The 26,017-nt window shown below is 43.0% G+C and overlaps 1 protein-coding gene across 2 annotated transcripts; it reads left to right on the forward strand.

Annotated features, from left to right (window-relative positions):
* Nucleotides 1–742: 742 nt before the first annotated feature.
* Nucleotides 743–24,521, forward strand: LOC136441657 (A disintegrin and metalloproteinase with thrombospondin motifs 6-like). Of its 2 annotated transcripts, XM_066438084.1 has the most exons (30): nucleotides 743–974; nucleotides 1,217–1,298; nucleotides 2,285–2,348; nucleotides 7,676–7,803; nucleotides 8,412–8,573; nucleotides 9,068–9,216; nucleotides 9,658–9,824; nucleotides 10,582–10,717; nucleotides 11,038–11,206; nucleotides 11,439–11,522; nucleotides 11,635–11,756; nucleotides 12,019–12,162; nucleotides 12,514–12,648; nucleotides 13,143–13,404; nucleotides 14,066–14,217; nucleotides 14,535–14,598; nucleotides 14,756–14,864; nucleotides 15,168–15,301; nucleotides 15,528–15,648; nucleotides 16,070–16,147; nucleotides 16,562–16,719; nucleotides 18,561–18,732; nucleotides 19,195–19,324; nucleotides 19,988–20,189; nucleotides 20,656–20,863; nucleotides 21,320–21,484; nucleotides 21,909–22,088; nucleotides 22,565–22,746; nucleotides 23,238–23,406; nucleotides 23,707–24,521. In XM_066438084.1, the coding sequence occupies exons 2-29, from the start codon at nucleotides 1,242–1,244 to the stop codon at nucleotides 23,388–23,390; spliced, it is 3,987 nt and encodes a 1,328-aa protein (XP_066294181.1). In that variant the 5' UTR covers nucleotides 743–974; nucleotides 1,217–1,241; the 3' UTR covers nucleotides 23,391–23,406; nucleotides 23,707–24,521. The 2 variants fall into 2 exon arrangements, with proteins under 2 accessions (XP_066294181.1, XP_066294182.1); XM_066438085.1 differs by lacking the exons at nucleotides 743–974; nucleotides 18,561–18,732 and adding an exon at nucleotides 17,687–17,840 and having other exon boundaries at nucleotides 983–1,298.
* Nucleotides 24,522–26,017: the final 1,496 nt, after the last annotated feature.

A 26,017-nucleotide genomic window follows, 5' to 3' on the forward strand; every position in this document is an offset into this window, starting at 1 on the left:
GGTCTAACGGCATGTCGGGGTGAAAAGTGCTGAACACGTAGTCATGTGTGTTTGTTGATATCATACTCCGCACACGAAACACCTGTAAACTGTAATACAAAGCCGCCTTATCTTTCTGTAGTAAAGTATGAGGTCATGCATGACGCTGTTGCCCTAAAACATCACATGTTGTGCCTCAAGAAATTTAGCCCTTTTTTTACCGGATGGGAACGTGTATATTTGCTGTAAACGTTGCGTAGTTACGTTCTTTGGTTGCCGCCATGCCCAGAAATATCGTCTTTATGGTCTTTACAAACAAGACCACGATAGTTGGGTTGATTTTGTGTGTTTTAGTACACTTTAATTGTATGCTTACCAAGCACTTTAGTTTTAAGTACATCGAAATGCCATTAAACTGACACGAGCGTTTCACGGTAAACGTATTGGGTTAAATCCTTGACCGTACAGCCGAGCCAGTAACGTACCGTGATCAGAGGAATTTCCTTTGCAAACAACCGGCTTTCACATAAATATTAGCCCACTTTTGGGTCCTATTCCATTACAATTTTAGCTTTTCTTTGCTGTGTGACCTTTTTACAGCACTCCATACCACCATAGTAGAGACATACGTCAATGTGAACGCTGTTAGAGAATATCTGTATCGGGTCAACGCGTTGCCCACGTGGTATGATTAATTAGTGAGTTTATGTTCTCGGCCTCTTCAGTCAGCGCTGGCCAAATGTTTAGTTTTCACTCAAGAAGACTTCGGCCAATTTAGCGGCACACACTATTTGAACATCGCCAAGTAACACACCAATCTCTGCTATCATTCGCAGATTTTTGCGTCTAAATATTTAGCCGAGATTTCAGGCCCCTCTATGGTGATTTCATAACAAGGCGTGACACTTGATTGGTGCTAATCGTGTTTTGATAACCGGAATAGCTACGCGCTGTGGTCAGTCTGACGAGGCCGCTCCTCCTGGGAGTGTATAAAGGTAAGCTCCTGGCCATCCCTTCAGAAGAAAGGAACGAGCTATACCAACAATCATACAAACGCGTCCGACCGAGAAACTATTCCAGACAGCACTCTTTGACCGACGAAGCAGCATTTTAAGTTGCGGATTGTAGTAGTATTAAGTCACGTGGCGCAGTTTTTTTTTGTTCCCGACAGGCCCTATTGCCGTTAGAAACGTTTATTCGTTTATCCAGTTGTAAAAGTTTTTGTTCTGCTCGACAGACGTGAGAATCAGCGCTGGTGCGACATGCTGCGAGTAACGTCTCTCCTTTGCCTCGCCGCCCTGGCGTTGGCTAGACCTCAGGTAAGGCAACAGTACTCTTTTTTGCATGCCCTCAGTCGTTCATTGTAGACATTATCATGTTCTTCGCATTGTAGTCTGTACATTCTGACGCTCTGAAACTAAAGGCTGGACCGGCAACGTTTTCTGAGAAAATGTTGGTGAGCCGGAATCGTTCAGGTCGAGTAAGAGAATGTACTGTTTAGCCAGCTATCCCTGGAAGGCTGGAACGTTCTTTTGCCATTTTGCGTATTTAACTTGCACGTTTAGAAATCTACGTTATGATCTAGCCTGTCCTTTTTGCTTTGGATGCTCGCTGATGTGATTCAAATGTGTGGTTCAAAAATGTACGTCGTACAATGTATGCTTGCTTCCCTGTGCATATGCTTTGACTTCATTCTAAACTTAGCTGCACTTTATGAACTACAGCTCTAAATATAGCCGGCGGTTGTTCTACTTTTGTTGCTCACTTTTGTTCTGCTGTCCGCGTAGTAAAAGGAAGCATCTCCGTATGAAGGACTCGGTCACCAGAGTCTGTCAAAGGTTCACTGGGTATATTTAAAGCTACCGGCGCATTAGTTGCAACGTGCAAATCCATGGTATTCCTACGTGCTGTCACGTAGAGCTACCTGGAACCAAACCATCGGCAAACTTTTTGAAGCACTTTAAGACAATTGTTTTGCGGTTTCCTTGTGAGATAGAACTTCTTCGAGAGGCTTGTTTGCTCGACCTAAAGACCACGGGGATTTCCTGGTCCCTAGCCACGTGGTTCACTGCTTCCGAAGCATTCTAAAACAGCAGTGTGTATTCATCTTACTGTTCTCAAACCATGTTTTGAAAATCTAAACCTCCTTCTTTTCTCACCAGTTTCACAAAGATCTGACTGCCGAAGACCTGTGATAATTGTTGTCGTCGATTTTACGATTACTTTTGACATATGAATTCTATTGAGAAAAGGAAAAAAAATGTTTTAAAAGTATTATAAACGTTCTACTTCTTTTTCTCGGCAGTTTCACGAAGACCTGACCGCCGAAGACCTGTCTCACTACTTCGGTGTGCAAAGTTCGGACGAAGGTAGGCATACTTGATCGTACTTTCACCTGATCGTGAGCACACCTAGACGTCGTGTACATAATGTGTGTGTCATACTGGTGTTTCCATAAGGGAACGCAAATATGCAAATATGTGCTATTCTTTTCACATTTTTGCATGTGCAAAATTTTGTTGAGTTGTAGCTGCCCCCGTAGGTCTTTGTCTCACCGACATATGATGAAACTTGGCATGCAATACAACCGTTTCACAGGACAAAACTTGGCAGCGTCACTTCAAAAAGTTAATTGGATATGCGAGCTCTGTCATCCTGCATATGATTTCACGATTTGAACAAGACTGTTTGAATAATGGGCTATGGTTTGAATCTATGGTCACCGTATCCGACGAAGAAAATGTACCCACGTATGTCAATAGGGTTTTAGCAGAGCAAATAGAAGTTATGGGATTTATAGACACTTGAAGAAGGAACCGTCGACAGCTTGTCTCTTAAAATGTTGCGATATGAGGACTTCATATAAAAGCGACAGTGTTATTGCTGTAGCTTCTTTCCTGAGAGAAGTGAATTTTTGAGATATCGTAAAATCTCCTGGACGACGGGGTGATTTTTGTCTTGACGCTTTTGGTTGGTTGATGACTAATGTCCTCAATGGGGGTCTATGGGGGCCCCATGCATTGTGACAATAACCTCTGGTTAAGGACTTTTGGGTGACACAGTGTCACCTTTGCCACAGTACGTGTTCGTTTCTTCCGGCCAGGTGTCCGACTCCTTAAGCCTTTAAGACCATCTTAAAGATGTATGAGTTAACGCAAGGGACACGTTTGGTCAGTGTCATTGTACTATACATACCCCCAAGTTACCCTCCAACCGTATCTGATCTCGGTCGCCACACACGTACATGCGTGTCGTCTGACTAGCTAACACGGCTCGGCTCAAAAACAACTTTGGACTTTGACAGCAAAATCAGGATATCTCGATCTTGAAGTGTTGAGGAGAAAAGTATTGATATTTTCTGCACCTGGTCAAATTAATCTACATATACATAAGCATAATCATTGACAACATACCTGTCGTACGTTTTGATGATCGAGCTATTTTTTTCAGTAACGAACCAACGTTGTAAAACTATGGAGTAAACGTCACCGACAAGGCGGTAGAAAATGTATAGCACGTACACCACAAAATCGGTTCCGGGTGCATGACGCACATCGAGAAGCATTAAACTGTCAGCCCCCCTACTGGAGTAAGCTTTTCGCTTTTGTTGTACAAAAGAGAGCCAATGTTGCACTGCAAAGTATTTGGCTTCCGTTATTCTAGGTCATACCTTCGGAACATTTCACCAATGTACGTCTCAAACTCTCAACCCAGCGATGCCCCTGTAGCTCAACTGGTAGCCACATAGTAATCAAGGGTTCAATTAGTTGTTAACTGTGAGATCCCTGTTCAAATCCTGGGACAGGACATCTCGGTTGGGACTACACCCGTCTTTCGGAAGAGACGTAATGGGGGTCCCGTTTTGAGGAGGTGTCTCGAGCACATCAAAATGGAAAGTCTAGAAACCCCTTCCTGTAAAAATATACCCTGCCACTAAAACAGCGGGGAAACTTGCTAACCTATGTGCCACTAGTACTATTAAAAGCACTACAAGGTGAACAATAACAACTCGTCTCAACCCGACCTAAGCAAGGTTGTTTTAGTTGTGATTTAGTGTTAAGTATATGAGCTAACGTTACAGTCAGTTACAAGAATGGCCCGGGGCTAAGAACTTAGACCATAAAACAGCCGTAAACCTGCTTGGAATAAGTGGATCTAAATTCGCCATGGAAAATATTTAAACATTTGCGACGGTTTACCGACCGACGCGGTTCTGTGGTATGTAGCACAGTGGTTTGTAGCAAAGCGCTAGCTAAAGAACTGACGCAACACTCTATAAGGCAATTTCGTAAAAACGCTGCTCTATGTGGGTGCTGTAAGATCAAAATTACTCCGTGGTGAGAAACAGAGATATTTCGCGCTGCCTAAACATGATATCTTGATCACAACGTACATTTTGGAATTTCAAAGAAAATATGGCGTGACATTGACATTAATCTAAACGAACGATTATTTATCGCAGAGTATGACGTCATGGTAAAGATTAGCATGAAAAATTGAACCAAAACCTGCTTTGCGCTTCAAATACACTAGACTGTTGTTGTTGCTCTCGATACAGGCCTTAGTAGTAATATAAACTATGAGATACATTTAACTCTATAGAATGTACGCGTAGGCAGAGCGTAGTTGCAAAAATAGAGCGTAGATTGATACACATGTGTGTTTATTTCATCATCCATGTGTCAACATTCATATAAATATGTAAATGAAAGTTAATTGCATACCACTTCATTCGATTTGTAACAATTTATCACTGATGTAGGATTGCGGATATTTGCATTTTTTCTGTACCAAACTCAAAGATTAAACATTTATAAAATGATTTATTTCTGCTATAATTGATGTAATTTGCAGTAGGCCAAAATTGACTCAAGACGAGTCAAATCTTTGAAATGGATCAGACGTTAGACCACCGTCTAAGTTATTCAGGATCCACGGATTAAATTCTGCTAATACCTTTTCCGGTAGCTTTAATACTCGCTTTCCTGAGCTTAATATGCTATCTATTGTACAGGTAATTAGTTTATTGAAGTTAGCTAACATTGTTAGCTACACGTATGTAGCTACGACGCTCAATTACAAGCCAACCATTCAGATAACACCCCTCCCATGCCACCGAAATTATGCCATTGGAAAAGGCACGACTTTCCTCACTCCGCCCGGTGTGAAATGGGTAACTGATTTCGGTTGGGGTGGTAAAAGGCGATGGGAGGAGAGGGATTGGCTCCACCTTCCAATACCTTATCGTAGACACAGTAGATAACAACGCACAGCCCCTACGGCCTCAAAGGGCTATGGAACTACCTTTACCTTTTACTGAGGGTTATCTTTGCCTAGAACGACCACCGTGAGTCTGATATCAATGTTTACAATGAAAACACACAGGGAACGCCCACAAAGTAATCCAAAACAAAGCGCTCTATTTGTGTGCCGGATACTAATTTCTCTGCCATACAAGCTAATTACAAATCGATACACTCATTTAGAGCCCAATAGATACCGTTGCAAGAGATACGGACTATGTACCACGTGATAATATAAGAATGGAAAAGAGATAACGGTCTAAAAATGACGTCAGATTTAATGGAATAGCGCTGTTGACGACCAAATTCGCTGCAAACATGGACTTTAATGTGGTTTGATCGAAATATTTCAGGAGGCGACTTGGGGAGAAATAGCGGCGGTGCCCGGTAGAGATTGCATGTTAAGTGCAACGTGGTCTGTATTGATGTTATAGAATCAGGCGAAGGTCGTCTGATTTCGAGAGTTCCATCTTGTTTTTACTTTCAATTGTCATTTCCCGACCTGTAAAAAGTAGGGACTGTATCATAGAATGTAGAAAAGAAACGTTTAAAGCAGACAGTGTCTGTCCGCCATTCCGATGATGTTCCGGTAGAAACAATTTTTCTGCTGAAGATTTGTTTTACAACAAACATAGACAACTTGCATAGATGCATACATTTAAGTTCCTTTAATTTTACAACACTGTACACTACTACTGAGTGTAATGTTTTTTTATAAGAAATAAGGAAACGACAAAAGTGCGTCTTTGTTTTGAACAATACAATCGATTGCATTTTCATTCATACAACGAGCAAAATCAAGGTCACCAACGTTGCTAAGATATTCCAACGAAGAAGAAAAAACACGTGAAGTAAATATAACACGGGCTGTGTTCGTGCAGCTACAATTGACTTTATGTAGCAGACTAACAAGACCCGGGTTGTAATCTCAAACAAGCACCCCAAAGATAGACACCAAGCATTACAATGACCATGTTTTACCGTAACCAGCACCCAATTGAGTTAAATTATTCGTTATTTGGGGTTTTCCCTCGCTAAAACGATTCTTGATGGGAGAAAACAAAGCTAAAGCCTCTGAAGTGCCCAGATTATAGTTTTTCAAATCAACAAACAGACAATTAGTCGCTTTTAACCCAGCATCAACTATTCCATCATTGTGCAATTGCTAGGCCGAAATGGGCGTTGTTTGGGTTTACAACAGAAAGTTTGTGACTTTGCTATTTAGGTTGCCAAACCCAACATAGATGTTTCTGTGATACCGAGTCTTCAAAGGACCTTGTGACGTCAATACTTTGTTCCAATATAACCAAGTTTATAAAGTGTTTATTCTTTCCGTGGGTGGATATTGCGCTTTTTACATTTATCCCTCGTATTGGAATGAAAAATGCGACAAAGATGGCACTTGAGTGGGCTAGAATAAACGAACAAGGGACTTTAAAAATACAAATTGGCTTGTGGTTAAACAAGCGGTTAAACTTTACACTGTATCAATTGCTATTCAATCACGGACGACATATACGTGATGTTTAGCTAGTTAACAAATCGTGCAGGTGTGCAACAAGTACTGTAGACCGTTGACTGTTAGAATTGTGCATATGAGTGATAGAATTGAACCTATAGATTCAAAATCAACAAACTTACAATCAACGCCTGCAAACGCTAACGGACAAATCTTATAGCAGAAAAGTTACGAGATAAAGCTGTGAGTTTCTCATGTGTATTGTCACCAATAAACGTCGCTATCTGAAGAAAAGAAGACACTCAGTTCAGTTTGATGTGTTGACATAATACCTAATAAAACGAAAACAAATTGTTGAATACAATAACGGTGGTATTCTTTTGTTTGTTTTTCAATCGACCCGAGACAGCTATGCTGTTTTCATTTCCAAGGATTAGACTAATTATGATACGTCTATTGGGTCAATACACACACGACGAGGTGTCAAAGACGAGTCATGAGTATGACACTGCACCGAAAAATAATTTCTGGATAAGTTTTCATACCATTAATATCTTTCGAGGACTTCGTTAAAAATCTAGTACCTTGCGGCATGAATGAATCTTATTTTATGTCAATGTTACGCAAGCTCTAGAAGGGATAGACATTGTACAGTTGTAAAGCTGTGAAAGAACAGAGAAAAACTATAACTTTTAATGTATAGAAAACAGTGAAGTTGATTCGGATGTTGCTTCTTTGTAAATCTTAACAAGGCTTTCCATTCGCGGCCCAGTTCAGCCTGTTGCTGGTGACCCTTAGCGGTTTGCCTACTAAGTGCAATAATATTTCTAGTCTCTTGCGGTTCTTAAACAAATCGCCAGGTGACGCTGCTATGCAGTCTACTGACTTGGGTACAAAAATATAACCTGCATTGTGTTCTTCCCCCTTTCTCTAGTCCCAGAGTACGAGATCGTGTCACCATCTCTACACTCCAGTGGGCGGACACGGCGATCAGCTGACGGAAAGGAGGTCAACTCTCTCGAGTACAAGCTCAAGGCGTTTGACGAGGACTACCATCTCAAGGTCAGAGGAGAAGTCTTCATATTATACCTTATAATTCTTCATAGTCTTCGATAGAGGAAGGAAAATGGATGATTTTGGGTTTGTGAAAATATTTGTAGTATCTATTCTCTATACAGCAGTCATTGTGCTTTTCTCTTTATTTTCTCTTTTGTCTCTTAATCTATTTTTTTTCGTTTCAATCTAAACATGCTCTTATGGTGTTAACCTTTTGAACGTTGCAAAGATAGTCTTCTCCAAAAGCATATATATATACACATATGTATAATTGAATTAATCTATAGGATGAAATGTACATGTATCAAATTCCTTTGAACAAGTGGAAAGGAAAGTGCATAACTTTGAGAATTTATCACAGACTATGTTTTTCATGTTGACGATTATAAAGTTCCACAGGTGGACCACAATGTGATTTTTTTCTCCTGTTGTCATCTTGTCGTTTTCAATCTCTAATGCATTAACCTATTTGAACGCCGTAAGATAAAACTGAATTTCTCTGCAGGATAAGATTTATCAAATTTCTTTGAAAACGGTGAAAGCAAAAGTGCATAAATTTGAGCATTTATCACCAAATCTTTATGCTAATTATAACGACATTTAACGTTCCACAGGTGGAGCACAATGTGGAGCTGCTCCCCCCGGAGTTCCACGTCACGTTCATCGGTGAGGACGGGGAGCAGAGGGAGACGCCGCTGGACAGCCACTGCTACTACATGGGAGAACTCCTGTCTCACAAGAAGTCTGTGGTGGCCGTCAGCACCTGCGAGGGGCTGGTAGGTTGTTGTGCTAATTTTTTGGCGGCGCCCGAGGGGCGGTTCCTTTTACGTCACTTTTTTTGCAACGCCTCCGAGGTGGTATGCCGTTTCGACCTTTCTTTTAGGCTGCGCCTCAGGGGTGGTTCCTTTCACGTCACATTTTGGTCACGCCTCAGGAGCGGGGCCATTAATATAGTACTGTGACTGGATTGTTAAATATTCTGAAAATTGTATTCACGACTTCCCCACACTTTGCGGGACTGGTATTTGCACATAGCAGGGAGAAACTATCATCTGTTGCATTCCTCCTTGAGCGAATCTGAAGTACAACTCAAGAGCAATGATATTGTGGTTTCATGATTGCTGCTATGAGTTGACAAAGAGGAGAAATATAGACACAGAAGGCACTAGGAGAAACTGTAAAAATCTAACACACAATCTTCTTTGAAGAAATACTAGATGAGTGAGTAGACAACATTTAAACCTACAAACATTTATTCCCCCCACCCCAGGCCGGTGTACTGACCCACGATGACGTCACTCTGTTTATCCAACCGTTGAAAGAGGAGCACGCGGAGAAGCGCCGCTCCCGCAGGTCGGCTGAGAACCCGGAGGGGAGGAAGGAACACATCGTCTACAAGCAGGCCAGGACCCTGGGGCAGTAAGTCAGCTCGGAGACGCAGTTCCGTCTAGTCATTCATTCATCCATCTTCTTCTGCTGTTCTATTCATTTGTTCCCTTACACAGACATAAATATAAGTGTACACTCTCATGTTCAACTGTCTTGCAAACAGACAAAACTTCGATGTCTTATAGCGAATTTTTCTGCCATAACCAGTAGCACAACAATATTCAAAGGAATTCAAGTTACAACACAGACACCAAACTGATATCAACATCTATATACGCACCGTTGAAGAAGTTTATTGTTATCTATTTTTTTTAGTAGAATGATGAATAAATAGATATCTATTGGTTTGGCTGTTCAGCACGCACATTTAGGGCTGCCCAGCTTGCCCGTGGCTATTACAAAGTGATAGTCCTGCTGACAAAGACAAAGAATTTTATATCCTCACCAATGACATCTTGTCTACCCGCTCAGGACTGACTACATGAATGACTACGACTTTGACATTAACATGGAGCGTGGTGCGGAGCCGCAGCGGGAGGAGGAGGTGGTGCACTTCGCGGACGTGTACCCGGACGGAGACCTGGGCCGGCTGGAGAACACCTTCGGCGCGCAGCTGCAGGTGGAGGAGCACGAGGATGGTAAGGAATATAACATGTTAATACGTTGATGAAAGTTAGACATCCAGGTAGTAAGATACGCCAAAAATAATTACTCAAGCAACTGGATAGATTTTTGAAACAGTCAGACGTTAGGATTGTCTTAACCTCATTAACATACCTATTCAGAGTTTTGGTATAAAACCTGGTGTTCTCAGTCATATCGTTAGTCACTGACGAAAGACAGTGGATGCTGTCTGAAACGTCTGACTGTTTCAAAATTTTATCCAGTTGCTTGAGTAATTATTTTTGGCGTATAACATGTTAATTTTTAGAGTCTCCAGTATGTTTTAATCCAATCTACATATGTAATAATTACATCCGTAAAATGGAGGTATCGTAGTTACTTGGTGTGTGTTTGTGAAGGCGATGTCTGTGAGCACGATAACTAGAGAGTGCCTTGATGGATTTTCTTGATATTTTGTATGTGAGTAGGTCTTGATAAGACCTAGAAATGCTTAGATTTTAAGCCCCAAAGCGGCGTTTCATGGTATTGCAGCGGAACGTCCAGTTTTGATACCTCGTGCTTTGGATATACTATGGCCATAGATTTTGAGTGGTAGACAGCTCTTGGGAAGGGTCCAAGAATAGGTCATCTAGGTTTAGGTCCCTTAGTTTTATGTGTTGTAAACTGTATTCATTTGTATTTTACGTAAATTGCAATACCAAGTAGCTCGCATAGCTCATTTTATGTCATCTCATGACATTGATCCCTCCCCCCACCCCCCACCCCCCGCAGGATCCATCACAGTCCACCAGAAGCCGAACGTCACGCAGGTTGAGAACAAGCCGCTCGGCGACGGTCTTACCGAGCTGGGCCCACCCCCCAAACCAGAAGTGGAAGATCCTCGCCCGATCCAGTTTGTCAGGGCAAGGTAAAGCATCAAAACATTCAGCATTTACAAAAATTAACATTCAGTTGGTTCAAATGGTACAACTTTCTTATAGTGGCTTATTGTCTAAAGGATATCAGTACAGTTACATGCCTGCTTTATGTTGTCTTTGATGAATAGAGCGCTTTCCAAGCTCTGGCGCCATTTTGGATCTTCTCTCGCAAGAGCACAATCTGACTCGAGCGCGCGTGATGAAAATTACATTACTTGTTTCTATGCGCTGTGATGTTCTATTTGCTGATGTAATATTGTTGTGCCTTGCCGTATTTATCCTTGAAAAACTCTTCATGCTGTTTCTCCAGCGCATCTGAGAAGGCCTCCCGTAGCTTGGACTTCACAACGACCGGGGACGAAAACGGCTTCCGTAACAACTACCGCCCGTACGTGGAGATGATGATCGTGGCAGACAAGTCCATGTACCTGTACCACGGCTCCAACGTGCAGAACTACGTACTCACAGCCATGAACGTGGTAAGTACGTTGTCCATGTATGGGGATAAAAATGGGACTTGTTACAATGTATTCTTTTCTTTTTTGTTTTGTCAGTTTCGTTTCGTCGTCGTCAACATCATCATGTGCCAACTTGGGAAGCCTGCATGACCTTACAACACTCCTCTTTATAACACTCTCAGTCCTCCGTCCTAGTTTTATCGTTAGGGGTTGTTCATTTTGTTCACATCGGTGTTTTGTCTCCCTTCTCCAGGCCGCTAGCCTGTACCGTGACGGCACCATCGGCACAGACATCTCCCTGCACGTGGTCAAACTCATCGTCCTGGAGACAGATCAGGTAGGTTCACACTTCATTTACCTCACTTTCGGCTCCACTTCTTGACGCTTCTTGTCCTAGACTCACACACTGCGATATCATTCTCATTTTGTATAACAATACCGTTGTACAGTCTGGACTGTCCGTCTCTAACGATGCCACCACCCTGCTGGACAGCTTCTGTTACTGGCAGCAGCAACATCAGCCTGGCGAGAGCGATCATCAACACTACGACATCGCTACTCTCATCACTAGGTTTGTTTGTTTAATTTGTGTGTTTGTTTATTTGTTTGTTTTCTGTTGCTTTCAGCACAAAACTCGAGAAATGGTTAACAACCAACAGCTATGTCGAATATAGGAAAAATGCCCAAGTCTCGTACATGAAACATCATTCGTTACCTTGTGAAATTGACCTTGTGTGAGAAAGATGTTGGCTGCATTTTTTAAACAAATCGCTAGATGTCGCGCGCAGCTTACCTCCGCCTCCGTGTACGACTCTTTGTGTTGTTCCTTGCAGGACTGACCTGACCCGGTACGGCGACCCCGGTATCCTGGGTCTGGCTAAGCTGAGCGCCGCCTGTGTGGACTCCCGCCACTGCTCCGTCAACGAGGACTCCGGGCTCCACGTCGCCTTCACAGTTGCCCACGAGACTGGCCACAAGTAAGGCATTTGTTTATTCTTATAACCAGTAAACCAGCTAAGAATCAACACCAGACTGATATGCTCGCATCCACTTGCATTGGGAAGAAATATGGCGGATTCATTGACGTGCTCAATGTGCTCTCTCCGAGCAGGGATTCTGCTTCGGGTTGTTTTCGACATCCTTTTAGGTGATGACCTGGCTGGGAAAAAGAAAACATGACAAAATGGAAGGCAGGATAACAACCTTGAAAAAGACGCCGAAAACAAGTCGGCGCCGAACATTTGCTGAGAACACTCGATGCGTGGATTTTCTTACATGTTGACCAACATTTTTCCACTAAACATAGCTTTATCTTATTTTTCTTCAAGTTTGGGAATCCGCCACGACGGAGACGGTAACACCTGTGGAGACTCCGTGAACGTCATGGCCACCTCCAGCGTGTCCGGTACCAGCGCATACGAGTGGTCCAGCTGCAGCGCCACACAACTCGAGGACTTCCTCAGGTACAGGGAATCTCCATCCCTTCCCTTTAAGGATCCCACTACTGCCACCGAGTGTAATGAAATACATGAGTGATTGTATTCCGTTGCATCGATATGAGTATCGTTAGAAATTTTGATACCCGCCTACGTTCCCAGACCATATCTTAGTCCAGGCGTCAAATTTCTTAGACACGGTCTAAGCGTCTTTCAATCCCGTGGCCTCAGAGAATCTACATTGAATTTCCTTCCTTTCAAGTATCCCACCGCTGCCACCAGTTTAATGCAATAGATAGGTGATTGTATTTCGTTGCATAGATATATCTGTGGATGCCTGTCGACGTGCCTAAGAACTGTGTCCTCAAGGACCTACCATATCCTCCATCTCTGGATGCTGAATCCTGATGGCTTGTGTCACTTCGAGAAAATTCTGCACATGCTTTTCTCATCGTTGGATAATTACAGTTGCGTCGGCTCGATGGAACTGTTGCACTCATCACTTCCACTTCCTCCACTAGCACCTACCAAGCGCAGTGCCTGTTCGACCGGCCGACCTATTCCGGCATCACCATGGACCCCAACATGAAGCCCGGTCAGACCTACACCGCTGACGACCAGTGTCGTCTCGCCTACGGCGGGAACGCCTACAAGTGTCGCTTCGACCCCACCGGCGGAAACGGCGACCTCTGCGCCAAATTGTTCTGCCACGTCACTTCCGACATGAGCTGTAGCTCCAACAAGCAGCCGATGTTGGACGGGACAGCGTGCGGAGACAGACAGGTAGGTTTGAGAGCATTTATCATCTAACTTCCACTGGTAAACATGTACGAAGGGGAGTCAAAAAATAGTGCAATTTGGTTTAAAAGGAAATCAGTTCTCATCGAATGATGAGATGAATTGAAATTTGGCTCAAAGGTAGAGGCACATACCTTCTTGAGACTGAAATATCTCAATTCGTTGCTCAGATTTTCATAAGCGACTCAGTTGATTTCAAGATGAATGCACCCTTGGGAGTCCCCCTCGTGCTACGGTACCGCCTTTACATAATGACCACCTGGTCAATGTGACCACTTTTTGGTGGTCCCTTAGATAATGTTCCCATTGACACAACCTGTCCACATAGATTCTATCGCCCCCCTGAGTGGTCTTCGTGGGTCGTTTTGACTGTACTTCATATCCTTCATTCCAAATCTCTTAGTCATTCTTTTAAATCGCGGGGTACATTCTGAGTCGGTTTTAGCCGAAGACACCTTAAAGAAACGATTCACTCCTTTAAGAGTTGAATAAAGACATAATCAAAATGTATGACACAAAAAAAGACGCTCTGTGATTAAAATCCAGATCTTTTCTTTTTATGCAAATTAAACACCAACTGCATTCTTATATGGTTTGAAATATACTCCTCAAATGTGTACCGACGCTTTTCCATTGTTTGCCCCAGTGGTGTGTGCGTGGTACCTGTGTGGCGTACGGCACGAACGGCCCCCAGGCTGTGGACGGTGGATGGTCCGCCTGGGAGACCAGCTGGGGCACCTGCAGCCGTACCTGCGGTTCCGGCGTGCAGTTCAGGAGGCGCTACTGCAACAACCCCGAGTAAGTCTGCTCCAGGGTAGCATAACAAGGCAAAAATATGGGATATACTGTACATGTAGTAAAACAAGAAGGCACAGTAAACTCTGTTCAACATTTGATAAACGTGCCATAAAAAGACAGTTTTCACATGGCATGATGTATAATAAGTACAGGAAATTCATAGACACAATTTACGTGTTACTGGTGGTCAACCAAGTGTGCCTGTCCATAACTCTACAAATGACCTCTAGTCAATGATATCTGTGTTGACTATCATAGGGCGTGCATAAGTAAAGTTGTTCAGAACTCATGTATGTTTTCATTCGTGTGTTGTCCAGGCCTCAGCACGGCGGTTCCCCTTGTAGCGGTGACGACACCATGTTCCAACTCTGCAACACACAGGTCAGTAGCAGACTTGCTTCAAATTGAAGCAGTAGCAGACATGCTGCAAGCGGGATCTACTTCTGTTTTCTTTTGTTGATTTCCACATCATTTCCCGACAATATGCTGCTCTGTCTTTTCAAAAATTTTTGCTCACATCCATTTGTTTGTTTTCCAGGCATGTTCCGTTTCTCAGTCCGAGTTCCGTAGTCAGCAGTGTGCCTCCACCAACAACCAGCCCTTCAACGGGCAGTTCTACACATGGGAGCCGTACATGGCTCTTCCAGGTAAAAAAACAATAGCATCTTCTAAACAAGAAATTTGCATCTATTATTTCTTTAACACGCATGTATGAATTCACATATTTGAGATAAACTGTTTTCCTTAATCTTACTTTGCTGATTCATGTGAAGGTGCTTCATTAACATCCAAGATTGATACAATTGTGACATCAAAGTTTGATGCAATTGATAAACCCTGACGATCTTTAGTCGATCCTTCGACCCTCTTCATGAACACTGACTCGTTCACTTCAAACACGTGACCTTATGGAAACGGAAATGACGTCATTTATTCAATCCGGTCTGTAGGGGACTACCTGTGCCAGTTCTACTGCTTCTCCCCCGAGGCTCGCATCTACACCTCCCGTGGTGACAAGTACATCGACGGTACCAGGTGTAACGACGTCAGCGAGTCTGACATCTGTGTGGAGGGACAGTGTGTCGTAAGTAATGTCAACTCTCTCTAGAAAATGATGTTATACGGCTGACACACCTTCATTATTATGTTTATGTTCAGGGAAGGAAGGGAAATATGTTTTTTTCCTCCTCCCCCCCCCATGAAAATAAGGTCAATGATCTGGACTAAACTGCTGTCACCATGGTTATAAAGTTCTAAAAATAAGAAGAAAAGAAAAACCATATGGAAACGAAATTGTCGTGCTGTTTCAGACCTTTGGTTGCGACGGCCAGCCTAACTCCGGAACTGTGTTTGACCGCTGTGGCATGTGTGACGGAAACGGAAACACCTGTCAGCCCATGTCCGGAACCTACACCGCCGGCACAAAGAACCGTAAGTATCATCCATCCCTGAATAATTTCATCAGGTTGGAGAATCACTGGGGCAATACTTTACGTTTGGGACCGCGTTGTTAGCAGCGACACCTATCCTGCAATGTTGAATAGCACCAGTGGAAGGTGGCAGACGGTCACCGAAACGTCGGCTGTGATTTTATGTACTGGTCGTGAATAAAGAATCCTCAGGCTGTTATCCAGTATCATCGATCGTGTCCAAAAACTAGTGGTTCTCAAGACAGGAGTTATCAAAATGACTGGATAACCTTAACACATGCAGAAACAAATTCTATAAAGATTCGCTTCCTTTTCTATTGGTAATTGTTTCTCCTTTAGACTTACACATACAAAAATTGAATGTATATACGCATTCATTTTAACTATATTTCATTCAAATGTTGTTTTTTCTTCCATTTCAGAATATGTTACCTTCCTGACACTGCCACCCGGATCCACCGCTGCCACTGTTACAGAAGCCAACTACTGGTGCCATTTGGGTAAGTCAGAAACACAGCGCTGTTGCTCCTCTGCCGCAGATTTTTGTTCCTTAGTAAACCGTAATAACTTTAGCCGCCCAGTCCTCAAGGCGCATTGATAACTGTGTGGTGAAAATATTGTTTTCATAGACACATTACTGATTTGAATTCTTTCCATACGGCTGTCAACTCTTCGACATCATTAGACAGTCCCAAACCACATTAAAATTTAAAACTGTCTCGTCCATGTTTGTATAGTTGGCCCACCCTGTCCTGAACAACCACCTGTCCTCAGCAAACCTTTTTCCGTCGTTGCTGAATCCAGGTTTGACTGTATGTAGCTATATCATGACGTGGGGCCGCGGTGTTTTGTTGGCCACTGAGTGTTGAAAAGATGTTTACCAAATGATGTGACAAAATATTTTTTTCGTGTAGCCGTAAGGGTGAACGGTAGGTATGCCTTCAGTGGCAATGGTGTCCAAGCTAACGGCGGTCAGTACCTTGTGGACGGACTGAACATCGTCTACACCAAGAGCCCAGAGGAGGTGACCATCGCCGGCCCTGTGCCCGCTAATACACTGGTGGAGATTCAGGTATGTAATGTTTGTTGCAGCTGTTGTTGTTGTTGATGTTGTGTTGTTTGTGTTGTTGCATTGTCTAGTATTTGCTACATTGTTGTTGAAGACCAAATCCATGCTTATCTCGTTGTTGCAAGTTAGATGTTGTACTTCAGTTGATGATCTCTTGTTGTTATGAACACTAAGCAAACGCCTATAGCTGTAGCTATTTGTAAAAGGTATTTTTGGCGAAGGTTCAGCAGCAAGCCTAATATTGAACTTATTCTTAATAGAAAAATAGACAATACATGGCCACTATTATAAATTATGTTTGGGACTCCGTAAATAGCTTTGTATCGCTGCTTTGGCATCACACATTTTTAATGACATGTCGTGCCTATTCCAAACGGCACTGTAGTAGCACCGTAAAATCCCCAACAGTAAACCACTTTCACATCAATTACAACTTAGTAATGATCACAAACTTTTGAGTGAACCTTTTTCCATAACAGTTTTAACGTTTTTGTAAAATATTTGTATACCTGCAACTTCTAGAGAGCCCATGTTGAGCTTTTTATTCATTATAATCATATACATGTATAAGACAAATGAATTTCGAATTACCGGACATTATCTGAACCCTTTCTTTCTTGCTCGCGTGTGAAAAAAATATTTGTATAGGCCTCAATATGTTTCAAGTTTATTTTCTGAAAGCCAGGTTTTACTTTGGGGATTTTAGGGTGTTACTTTGCAATATTATTCCTTTTGTTTCCTAACCCTGACCGTAGCCCTGTCAAAATCATCATAAGAGTGCAAAGTTATCGCAGATGTTTTGAATCATGGCCAGAACATTGTTTCAACAACGTTTTCGCAATGTTCTTGTCATCATTCCTTAAACTATCTGCAAAGAAACTTCCCGCACTCTTCGTTGATTTCCACATGGCTATGTGAGACTAAAAACTTCCCCCCACCAAATCTTGGCTGCACCTTACTCCACCACTAGGTGCATCGCCTGTACAGTGACACAGAGTATCTTGGAGTTGCGCCAGAGATTGAGTACGAATTTTATAAGCCTGTTGCCGGTGCAGCAACCAATAATGCCGTTACTTACACATGGGATTCCAACTGGTCAACTTGCAGTAGGAGTTGTGGAACAGGTAATGAGATTGTTGTGTGAGACCTGCATTGGGATTGTCTCCTTGCGTCTGGCTTTTGGGCATACTAAAACCAAACTATTTCACCACTCCTTGGGACCTACCACGGCTGGAAAAATAGCTTTCTTAATCAGACAAAACTTCACATAAGATTTTGATACAAGCATTGATTGCTTATCGAGGCTTACATAAAAAATAGGTTTGTTCACAATAATTGTGAAGATCAACCTTAAAAAAAGAACCCATGGTGAAAAACAGTTCTGCGTTGTGCCACAACACAAGGAGACGATCATCGATGCACATGATGAATACATTTTCACCAGATTCTTGGAGAACACATTATTGGCAACCTCGAAATAGATGTTTCTACATAGAAACTTTACATTTCAAAACTTTCTCTACGAATCTGGTGGAAGATTAATACACGCAGGCGGTGCTCCATCAAGCCCAGATCCGTCAAAACAATACTTTGAAGCTGTTGTTCATATCTGGTCATGGCCACAGAGTCTCCATCAGACTTACTACGCTGGCTATAGAGAGAACAAAACCTGTTAGGTAGGCCTGGTGGAGGCTAGTGAACAACGACCATCTTTCATATCTTTCAAAACCTCTTAAACAATATTGTTATCAAACGGTCTGGGCTTGGTGTTGCACGGATTCCTAACCACAAGCGTTCGGGAACCTTCGGCTCATAGGCGGCACACATTTGTCTCCGACCCGTAGGTGTACCGCCACTACCTCGACACAGAGTTCGTAGGTGTGGCCCCGCAGGTCGAGTACTCCTACCTCGGCCCCGTCTATCACTCCTTCTCCGGGAGCGAGGAAGTCGTCCATTTTGCGGTGGAGTATGTCTGGGATAGCACCTGGAGGGAGTGTTCCGAATCGTGTGGAACAGGTGATACAGAAGTAAACGTACAGGTGTTACAGGTGTAGGACGCCTGCTTAATGGAATGGGTTGTTTGTGGACCACGCATTAACCATTGAATCTAAACAAAAGTACTATCAATATGAAAGACTTTGATGATGACCATCAATGTACTCATCTGTATCTGAACTTAAAAAAGAGAAGTGTTGCCACGTCATTATTGAAGATTTTATGATGCCACGAGTGAATAGATAGAGTTAGCAGACAAGATAACAGTTACTCAAGCAACTGGATACACGTTTATCCAGTTGCTTACGTAACTGTTATCTTGGTAATCTTATTACCCGAATGTCTAACCTCCATCGAAGCGACGGAGTAAGCAATTTCTTAATCAAATGTTTTCATCTTGGATGTTATCTTTGGGAGAAAATGTAAAACGAGGCTTGTGGTACACTATTGTGCAGCTAATCTCTTGTTGTTACCTGCTGTTAGGTACACAGAGCCTGTTCGTGCAGTGCGTGAGGAATGATGACGGCTCCAGGGTGGATGACACCTACTGTGACTCAGGAAACAGACCATCGGCCCAGACCCGCAGCTGCAACCTTCAGGACTGCCCAGCATTGTAAGTGCTTCGATGTACAATGTGACATACGCTTATAGAATAACACCATTTTACTCTCACTACTGGACCCGATAATCTTGTCAGCAGGCCTACGAAGCTAACTACAAAGTTAAACTTATTCTTTGCTTCAGACTGTTTTATTTGCAATGGGGGAAATGCTTCGAACTCTTTGGCCCAAAACATAAAAGTCAGTTTTTTTCGTTCTATAACTATTTGTTATAGCAGCACGGTTGGCTGATCTTGTCTCTGTACGGTCTTGTTTATCTTGTACAACAGAGTCTCTTGCAAAACAATGTCGGCTAGCAGCTTTAGTAGATACAGTTAACACCCACAACCAAGCAAGATGCCGTAAGGATCTTGATTGGAAAGATGTTTGGTCTGCCAACTGGATAAAATCTCTAACGAGTCAGATGTTTCAAATAGCACCCGTGAGTGATGACAGATAGTAATATAGTGACTGATATAGATACAGGTTGCTATCTTATAGAGGATTTTATCTAAAACGTTTCACTCTTTATGGAATTTATCAAGTTGCTTGATTTGTTTTGTATTTCGCAATGTTCCACCTGGATGTCAGAACTTCATCGACATGAACTATGTTGCTTCTGGCAATTTTTAATTTGTTACTTAATCTACAATCTTTATTTCTTGTCGCTCTTCCAGCTGGAACACGGGAAGTTATGGCGCCTGCTCTGCCACCTGCGGCGGCGGAACCCAGAACAGACTGGTGCAGTGCATGAGGAATGACGGACAGATGGATCAGGTGGTGTCCGACTCCGAGTGTAAGACAGCCAAGCCCGCCACCACCATGTCCTGTAACACCGACCCCTGCCCCGGCGTGTGGGTGGCCACCAGCTGGACAAGTGTAAGGCACTCTCCGCATAAATTATAAACTATACATTGTTCACAACGTAAATTATAGCTTCCCAATACGAACCTAAAACCTTAGCAACGAATGTCAAAACTGTATAATAAAGGAATAAAACACAACCAAGTGTTTTATTCAACGCACGTTTCCATGACCGTCTGTCACCTTCCTCAGGGCAATTCTGACTGGCACACTTTGTACTGTAGCTATACATGTACATGTAGATGTCACTGCTTACAGATGCGGTCCCAAACCAAAAAAATATCAAATAGGATGTCATCTATTCGTTTTTTGATAGTCAAGATTTCTGCCTTTACCATGAATAAGCAAATGATTAACGACCTTAGGGTTGAAAACTTACGTTTAAAGAAATGGCCTTCTTACAAAGATTTTCTTGCCTTTGCTGAAATCATTAGATACACTCACTCTAAAGCGAAATTTTCATCTCGTTCTTTCTTTACAGTGCTCAGTGACTTGTGGCTTTGGACAGATCACACGTACTGTGACCTGCCGCCCGGACAACAACTCCCCTTACGTCATCGAGGACGGCAACTGTGACTCCAGCTCCAAGCCGCCGGAGGTCCAGACCTGCTACACCGGGCAGTGCCCAGCCGTCACACAGCGACCTGTCACCACCACCACCCCTGCCCCTGCCGGCGGATGGGCTGAAGGTATGTCAGTTACCGACAGTCACAGATCAGTAGTATGTACTCATAGGAAACATTACGTACTTGTCAGTGATGTTACAGGAGTGACAGTGAAGAAGATTCACTTAAATGTTACTGAAATGTGACAGATGTAATCTCTCTAGAGCTATTTAAACTTAACAATTACTGACAGTCTCATCTTAGTAATGATAGTCTACTTAAGACCTTTACCTGACCAAACTGTGATTCTTCCAAGGTCATAACATGCGAACAGCTTTTAGTTGGCGATACCGCGAAGTACAAAAGAACAAGAGGTCACAGGAGTGTGTAAAGTTGATTTGTTTGTCTGTACTATGGTAAAAATGATGTAATAGCTTACACCCATGCCATAGACAAAGAACATGTTGAGTATATATTATTGCTAAGATGGGTCGCCAGTACATCTGTAACGTTGTCTCTGTGCTTTGTTAATCCCCTTAGGAGGCCAGCTGACCGGATGTGACGTGCAGTCCACCTACCTGTCCGGCACAGTGAGCCGTGTCGGTCACCAGACGAACGGAGCCACCTGCAGCCAGGCGCTCGTCGTGCCGCTGGGAAAGCTCATGACGATCAAGTTTGAGTTCCTCAACATCGACTGCACACAAGGTATGGAGCGTCCTACAATTTATCATGCACAGCCATCGGTCCACAGGGATGATGACGTCACCTGGTATAAAAGATGCTACGTAGGGCTACACATGCTGTCTATGCCAAGTCCTCCGACCACGTCTTGGGCCTAAAGCTTCAGACGACGATTTCAGCATCACTCATACCGGTTTATCTTTTTCATGACTTGAAAATTCGCACAAAAATAAAGACACATGTGTTCTTGAGCCTAAAACATCTCAATTTGTTGTTCAGACTTTTTAGCCACTGAGTTGATTTTAAGATGACCATCATAAATGATGACCTCCATAAAATGTTAACCTGACTTTCCTGGTGAATTCTTCCCCTTTTTGCCGAATTGCAAGATCCATACACCAATAGAAAGGCTTGGTAGAGGCTAAATATTTCCTGCTCATGCCCACAGGAGAGTACTTCGCCATTGTGGATGGCGGCAGCATCATGCGTTACTGCGGTACCACCCTGTACCCAGACTACACCTCCAAGTCTAACGTCCTATACGTGCAGCATGCCACCAAGTCCGGCACCTTCGGGCACGGGTACAGGCTCTCCTTCACCAGCGCTGACTCCGGAACACCAGTACCATGTAAGTATGAGAAACATTGCGTGGCAAGAAGAGATATCCTTATGGTAACTATGTATGAGATACGAATTCAAACAAGATAGCGTCTGTGTATTGTAGCAAAAACGTGCGGTTTCCGACAGAGTAACTAACAATAAGTGCAACGTTAACGTTAGCTAGATCTAAAAATATCCATGGAGCACTTAGCGTTCTTGAGACAGAACAGGACATCACTGCACCAGCAAAACTACGAAAACCTCGCCCTCCTTTTCAGCACTCAGTCACAGTGCGGAAAGTGGCGTTTGCATGTTGGTCATCACTGGGCTTCCAGTGGACACTTGAATGAAATTATTTCGGAATGATTGCTTGCCACCACAATTTCAGGCTCATAATTCTAAGGACCTATGATACAATATGAAATGTAAGTCACACTCAGTAAAAGCTTGAGAAGAACAAGAATCTCTTTGAATATGTCATCTTATCTTTGTTTTGTTCTCCAGCTTGTGAGTACCAGATCACGCAGCCGACAGGCACCCTCCAGGCCCCCAACTACCCCAGCGACTACGACAGCAACTCCCGGTGCAAGTGGTACATCAACATGAAGCCCGGCGCCACCCTCACCATCAACGTCCTGGACTTCGAGGTCGAGTACGAGGCCAACTGCGGCTACGACGACTTCAAGGTAATGACTGGTGGAATGTACTATACAACAGATAGCTCTTACTAAGGGATGTCCCATAGCTCGACTGGTAGCAGCCTCACAGATGAGCTCCTGGTTCCAAATGGTTGGTAACTTAGAGACCCCGGTACAATCCCGGGTAGGACACCTCGGTTGGGGCTGTACCCATCTCTCGGAAGGGGCGTAAAATGAGGGTCCAGTGTTCGAAGAGATGCCTCGAGCACGTTAAAGGGGAAGGGACAGCCCCCCCCCCCCCCGAAAAGACAAGCATGACCTACTAGTATCTACTGTTTGGCATCCTTGGGAAACACGTACAGATACCAAATAGTATGGATCAAGACTTGCCTCCAGGAAAACGAATGTTGAATGAACGAAATGATAGTTTGCTGCATACATTTCATTTCGATTCATTTTTACATCACTACTTGAATGCGCCCACACACTTTACACTCCCCCAATTTGTCCAATTACTAACATACACAATTTCTGCACAGATCATCGACAGCGTGAGTGGACAATTCGAGCGCTACTGTGGAGCCCGCACTCCCTTCACCTACAGGTCCACCGGCAACCGCGTGGTCATCGAGCTCAACTCGGACGGCAGTGTGGGCAAGAAGGGCTTCCGTCTGTCCTACACATCGGCCTGAGGCGTCACTTCGTCAGGTGGGAACCTGCCTTCTAACTGTTAACCGTCTCCCTGCTTCCTAACTCTGAAACCAATAGGGCATTGTGTGCTAAACGGCTAGTTCAGAGAGCTAAAGGTTAACGTCCCAATGTAAGGAAATTCTCTCTACAATGACGTAAGAATTAGGTATTTTTGAAAGCCACGTTTTCACTCAGTAGATGGTAGATATTCGAACCTAAACATCTACCAGCTACAGATATTGAAGAAATAAGACCACTTACAGTAATGATTATTTGTAAACTGACTTCTGCTTCTTTTTTTTTTTTTTCTTGCCACAGGAGTCATGGAACATGAAAAAGGCAGTCAACTCAATTGGTACTAATGGTCTCATCCCAACATCGATAGGAAAGTCACGAAGCAACTAATCATGCTTAAGTCCTTCAACGCCAAATTAAGTGGTAGAATCACGCAGTTGTACAAATTCTTACGAGTTGGCTTGTCTTCTTGTCTTTGGATGTTTTATTTTTCCAATCTATAGATTATATGATTATGAGCACTTTTGGCACTGTATACCTCCTGTTTGTGTACACTTTTTGCACTGTAAACCTCTCGTTTTCAAACTGTCTGTTCCAATGCAATGGTCCTGTGGAAATGATAGTAATATATTGATACATATATAGGGTGGTTGTAGCTTAGGCTACCTTTTATGAAAAGGAAGGACAATAAAAAGTCACGTACCTTCACTGGTAGAGTTTATCAGAATATGATCCTTCTAGGCCATACATGTATAGGAATGGTGTGTATTATAGTTAACCGTACATGTACCTTGTCCGTTTTGATAATGTGGCCAAAGCGTTATGTATGTGTTGAAATTATTACGCATCAGTTATAGATCAGTGTTGTGACAAATCTTATAATTTGAATCAATTAAACGCCCCCAGAATATACGGATGTTAAGCGATGTGAGAAAACAAAGTTTCGACGTTGTCCATTTCTTGTGGATGTATTTTGGAACATCTTATTCAAGAGCGAGATTAAAGACTTTATGTCAGTAAAAAACTCTATGAATTTTACGCTACCTTTTCTCTGTTCTTTCCTCCTTTCCATTTCCGAATAAATGATGTAGCTACGATGGTAATCTGCACAGAAATGACGAGGGTGTGGTTGCATGGTTATTTGTTCAGGAGTGACGATGGCTTTGCTTTGATCATCAGAACGAGGGATTGAAATAAAGCGGTACTTAGTTGCTCACTGGAAGTCCTCGGTTCTAAACCTGGGACAGGATATCTCGGTTGGGACTGCACCAGCCTTTTGGAAGGGACGTAAACTGGGGGTTCAGTGTTCGAGGAGGTGCCTCGAGCACGGTAAAGGGGAAGTAACCCTTCCCTGTAAAAATACACCCTGCTACAGAAACAGCAAGTCATTCAATAATCAGTGTGGCCCTACTGAAGAGTAACAAATAAGTTTGAAACACGGCTCTGACCATGAATAAAATGCAAATAGAAGACACAGGATTGTGCCAGTGAGGCGTCACTAACAAGCAGTGTAATTTTCAGACCTGTCCAAGTTGGCATGGCACTACAAACAAAACTGCACCCTCTTGTCCAGAATAATATGAACTTCTACGGTTAAAATCCGGGAGTAAAGTCTTGTCTAGTCATAGAATCTGGACAAATAAGTCTGTACAGCCAAGAGTCGGGTGCTGAGATAGTTAAATCATACAGGTCTGGTTCGCGACGGCGGCCTATACAAAAGGGGCGTACACTAAAGAAAACGTCTGGCGGTGATATTCTTTGTCACATTTTGTCAAGTTTGGCAGCAAAAACACAAAACTTGGTTGATTATGACCTATTTGTGGACATGTGAATGATTGGCATGAAACTTATGCTGTCTTCAACACCGCTGCTTAGCAAGAAATGATATGAAATTAACCGAGAAATTGTTTCCTAGACGCGAGTAGGCGTCGTCAAGAATGCACCCTAAAAGGTAAAATTCTGCGGGAAAATGTTCAATTACATGGGTCGTAGTTCACAGGCATCTTATGTGCAGCGTAATGTTACATTTATACAAAGAAAAAAGGTCTAGGACGTTTAAGACCTACCAAATCTGTCGACCAAAGACGAGGACAGAGGAGGCTTGGTGTGAAGCCGCAGGCGACTCGCCGGAAATGACGCTGCGGCTGCGGCTGTATTATATACATGACGTAGCTTGGTATGGGTAATCAACCGTGATGAACATATTATGCCTTGTAGCTGTAATCAGACCAATAGCTACAATTCTGTTCACAAACTCTATGTTCGTGGGGTAAGAATGGTTGGGTATATGGGAAGCGTCAGACATGAGATTTCACATCATAGTTGTATCAGTCATTTGGTTTACAAATATGTCCTTTGCATTCACAGTTCTGAGCAAACATGAATTAACCAATAAAATTTGAATTATTCAAACAGCATACAATTATACATTGTGTCTTTTGCAAGCAGTAAAAAACCCCACCTCATTGTATTGAGTGACAGCTATTGGTAGATATTTGATTTCCTTTGCATTGTTTTTGTAAGAAAACATGTACTTAGCAGAGTCTGAATGATCCAAATAGCACACAACGTACACACATAGAAAAATTGCAAACCAAATAAAGAGTCAGGGACA

Source organism: Branchiostoma lanceolatum, chromosome 9 (genome assembly GCF_035083965.1).
Source record: "Branchiostoma lanceolatum isolate klBraLanc5 chromosome 9, klBraLanc5.hap2, whole genome shotgun sequence".
NCBI classification, from domain to species: domain Eukaryota; kingdom Metazoa; phylum Chordata; class Leptocardii; order Amphioxiformes; family Branchiostomatidae; genus Branchiostoma; species Branchiostoma lanceolatum.

What these genes read in the sequence shown, in the direction of transcription:
- LOC136441657 (XM_066438084.1), top strand. Translation starts at nt 1,242, where the DNA reads ATGCTGCGAGTAACGTCTCTCCTTTGCCTCGCCGCCCTGGCGTTGGCT. An exon ending in CAACTACTGGTGCCATTTGG is followed by an intron (nt 16,148 to 16,561) that starts GTAAGTCAGAAA and finishes TTTTTCGTGTAG; the next exon opens with CCGTAAGGGTGAACGGTAGG. An exon ending in ATACACTGGTGGAGATTCAG is followed by an intron (nt 16,720 to 18,560) that starts GTATGTAATGTT and finishes TCCGACCCGTAG; the next exon opens with GTGTACCGCCACTACCTCGA.